Genomic DNA, 4,219 nt, shown 5'->3' with positions numbered 1-4,219 from the left:
AAAACCAAGACCAGTGGCACTGTCGCGTAACGATTCCTCGCCTCCGGTTTGCCCCTCTCTTTTTCTCTCTCTCTCTCCCTCCCCCTCATTTTTCCCTTCCCTCACCCCTTCTCCTTCCTTCTCTCATCCTCCTCCTTTTCCTCTCCTTTCCTTTCGTTTTCTCGTCGCCGGGCCCACGTTCGACCGTTTTCTCGGCGCATTCAGCGGAAATATTAAAATGCCCCGACGAGTCGTGCGCACGACAATAAGTTCTGTTGGCGCTCCGGACGTGCCCTGGATACCGGGCGTTCGCTCTTAAACTACCATCCGCGTATACACACCATCCGTGCACGTCCTCCCTCTTCGTCCGTTGCTCGAGACCCGAGAGGGGGTCCTCCCCATCTCGCTCCTCCATAATTCGTCGGGGTGTTTCCCCCACAGGGGATTGAAATGCACGCGGTGCACATCCTGTCCGGGAAAATTCAAATGAGCCCTCGGTGGTTACTCGGGTTCCCCTGTTGTTCGCCCGGCAGCAGCGGTTAGAATCGGTAGAAGGGGGAGAGAGAGGGAGAGAGATTTGGAAATCCGCTCGACCGTTCTGACGGATGGATTGCGAGACACGGGAGAGAGAGGGAGAGAGATTGGAGTGATAAATATCTGTGCACGGTGAACAGGTTTGGGAAGGAACGTGGGACACCAGGTTGTGGAAACGTAGCGAAAGTGGGATTGGATAAGGAGTGGGGAGGGTTGGTTATTAATATTCCAGGATGGGACATCTTTTGGGAGTGGTAGTATGGGAAACGGAAGTCGATCAGGCGGTGATCGATGATATGGAACCTTAGGATTTGATCTTGGACGGAGGTACGCGCGATTCATAAATTTATTAATTGACCTTGTAATATCGGAGGCACGCGGAAGTCCAAGTCTGAGATCCATCGATGCTAATTACAAGTTTGGTTTTGGAAAAATTGATCCTACGTTTTGGTTATAAATAATTTTTTGAAGGAAATTCAAGAGCGAGTAGATTATTATATACGTTGTATTATATAGAGGGATCTTATTATTATTTAAAGGTTGGTGTCAAGAGTGGGGATTGACAGAAATAACAAATATTTGTATAAGCACAAAAATTTATTTATTTAATCTCGTTGCAACGTTTCCATTTTTATGAAATATATAATACATTTTAAATACACGCGCGTGTTATTTTTCGCATCATGTTCGGTATTTGCGCGCTCGTTGGCGCCTATTTGAGCGCGCAATACCGAACTGTTTTACACAGTATACAATGTATAAGTCTGTCCCTTATTTTCTCCAATTCTTCTTCGATTTGATCGAAATTATTCGATAACGAACAAAGCTTTCCTCCGCTTTCAATCAATTGCAAAATTTTCCATCGATTGACAAAGATCACATGCGGATCCCCCCCTTTAATCCGTGTTAATCTTTGTCAAACAACAGTTTTTCGTACTCTTCAATAGATCATCAATGCATCATTCCAATCATTATTATTAAGCCATTGGTATTAAGCCAACCATTTGATACCAACGTTGTTTGTTGCGAATAGAAATGAATCAAAAATGTTGGATGAAGATAATAAGGAATCTTCGATATCTAATGTCTTTGAAATCTAGTAAAAAAAAAGAGATTTCTTTTTTTTAATCAATTTGGAGATGTAGAAAATAAAATAATTCGATATAATAATAATATATAAATCACGAGTAATTGAAGTATTTTGTTTAACTTTTAATTTTTTTTAATTTGAAACTGTATTTATAATTTATCTTAATTTATAATGCTTTATATTAATATAGAAACCTAAGATTTTTCTTAATTAATGGATAAAATTGTAACACGCTTATTCAATCATTGGATTTATCTTTTTTATTTTAAATTATCGTTAATGTTAAATACAGTTTCAAATTAATTATTATTAAAACTTAAGTTAAATTTGATTTGATTACTTTTGATTTACATAATACTCTCACTTTCCATATCTCCAAAGAACGAAGATAAATCAAGTTAAATAATAACATTTTTTGCTCAAAATGATCTTCCAAAGAAAATAATAAATGTAATTACTAAATATAAATATAATAGAAAAATTATTTTATCTGAAATATATTGTATATCGTAAGAAACTTCATATTGTCAGAATTCATTTTGAGGAAAAAAAAATATGAACCTAATTTATTTTTATATTAATATATATGAATAATTATAATTTATTATTGTTATATTTACTGGTATGCTTGCTTGGATGCTTTCAATGATTTGTCGAGCCCGTTTAGCGATGATATGTATGCAATTAATCAATAAATCAGATTCGTCTATCTTGTTAAAATTATTGTTAAAATCATTTATGAAATTCTTAGGGTGCGATATTATTTTTGAATCCACTTCATTCGGTTTTGTGTTTATCAATATCGGTGTTTGAATCGACATACGTTTTGTTAACGGTTGTTCGACCCTATTCGTACATAAGAAAAAAAACAATAATATTAATATTATATTATATATTATATTATAATATTATATTATTAAAAATTATTAAAAGATATTTATATATAAAGGAAGCCATTATCTCATACCTATTATTCTGTATATGCTGTCGTACGCAAAATGCCGCTAAGAGACAAAGTGCGTACATAGGATTCTTCAGATAATGAAGAGGCATAATAAATTGCCTTTAACCAATTTAAATTTTACCGATATAATTTAACTATATTAGAAATTTTGATAATTTATTTAAAATTTCTACGAATGTTTATACCTTATAGCCAAATTGAAACCAAATTGTCCTTTGTCTTATAAAAAGTTGACTTTCGTCGATCGATCGGTTTCATATCGCTACTCGTTCGCCGCTCGATCTGCTATTCAACGTCTTCTCGACAATGTTCCACCTGAAAAACAAATCTAATTTTTTCTCTATCGAAATATCGAATCCTTCCATCATATTTATTGCATTGAATTATACAATTGCATTATTCCTTGAGATTCTAATTCTATTTGAGAATAGAACTATTCAGAGTCGTATAGTTAATAGTTATTCTCCATTTCCAGAAAAATATCTTCGTTATTGGATTGAAGTCACGTTTCTTTTAATTTTAAATTTATACATATAATTGTTTTTCGATACGTACGTCTTTCTTCATTTTCTAGATTAATTTCAAAGTACATAAATCGATTCTTCCATAACTTTCAATAATTAAAAAAATAGTAGTAGATGTTTTCAATTAATATTCTTCAAAATGCACTAATAAACGCGCCACGATAATATATAGATCGACGACTAACTAACTTATCTCCGTGTCCCATTTGAAGCGAATTAAAAAACGAATATTTTGATCCTCGCTCATATTATCCGTGGAAATTGGTTCTAGCGAACGCGAGGTCAGGGAAGAGGCGAGGATCGCGTGCAGAACCGACCACCACTCATCCACACTCGAGTATTAAACATAAGTGCCACTTACCTATGCCCGATCCTCACGAGCTGCGCCTATTGCCTCGTCTCATCGCCCCTCGCCGACGAGTTTCGTTCCCGATCCCTCGGCTGCCCTTGTTACTATATTTCAGTATTGGCAGTATCCGTTCCTTGGCGATCCATCTCTCGTCTCTCACCTCGTGGCGATTCCCGCAAAAAACGAAATCATGGCAGAACTCAGCCGCCGGCTGATCCATCTTCCGTAACCCGCGCAATCTTCACGCACGCGAGAACTGGTGGAACAAAACGGTCAAACCGCGGAACGGTACCCTGGCTAACCTTTGAACCCTTCACCTTCTCACGGACTCTTACGTATATATATATATATTTTTCCTCGAGAGACGGTTGAATATTTTAGATCGAATCGTTTACTTTTATACCCTGTTACGACAATTTTGTCTATGGAAATTTTTAGATCATGGCCTACAGAGAAATATAACAAGGATATCGTGTTTTCATCGTGCGAATTTGCGTGCAAAATGCATGAGAGACGTTGAGAGACCGTGTATTCCGAGGGTAAGGGGTTAGGTCATGCTCTCTTCGACTGATGCTACTTACATCTATCACTCGAATCGAATCCACGAGCGAAATATATGAAATCACGAAATATTTATCCCTCATTACCATCCATTCTTCGTAACAATCCAACTCGGCCGAGGAGGTATCTTATACAAGCTTAGACCGATATTTATCTTCAATCGCTCGGCGAGGATTCCGTTGCTCGTCGTAATCCGCGCAACGTGGAGGAATAAGCAA

At 36.9% G+C, this 4,219-nt stretch overlaps 1 protein-coding gene across 1 annotated transcript; it reads right to left on the bottom strand.

The window, feature by feature from the left end:
* Positions 1 to 1,195: 1,195 nt before the first annotated feature.
* On the bottom strand, positions 1,196 to 2,845 carry LOC102674137. The gene is made up of 3 exons (XM_006620344.2): positions 2,571 to 2,845; positions 2,224 to 2,449; positions 1,196 to 1,609 (listed from the first exon to the last, which is right to left on the bottom strand). The coding sequence occupies exons 1-3, from the start codon at positions 2,654 to 2,656 to the stop codon at positions 1,505 to 1,507; spliced, it is 417 nt and encodes a 138-aa protein (XP_006620407.1). The 5' UTR covers positions 2,657 to 2,845; the 3' UTR covers positions 1,196 to 1,504.
* Positions 2,846 to 4,219: the final 1,374 nt, after the last annotated feature.

Source organism: Apis dorsata, unplaced genomic scaffold (assembly GCF_000469605.1).
Source record: "Apis dorsata unplaced genomic scaffold, Apis dorsata 1.3 scaffold_504, whole genome shotgun sequence".
NCBI classification, from domain to species: domain Eukaryota; kingdom Metazoa; phylum Arthropoda; class Insecta; order Hymenoptera; family Apidae; genus Apis; species Apis dorsata.
The sequence above is the reverse complement of the archived record's forward strand: the minus strand, read 5'-3'. Positions and strand labels throughout refer to the sequence as shown.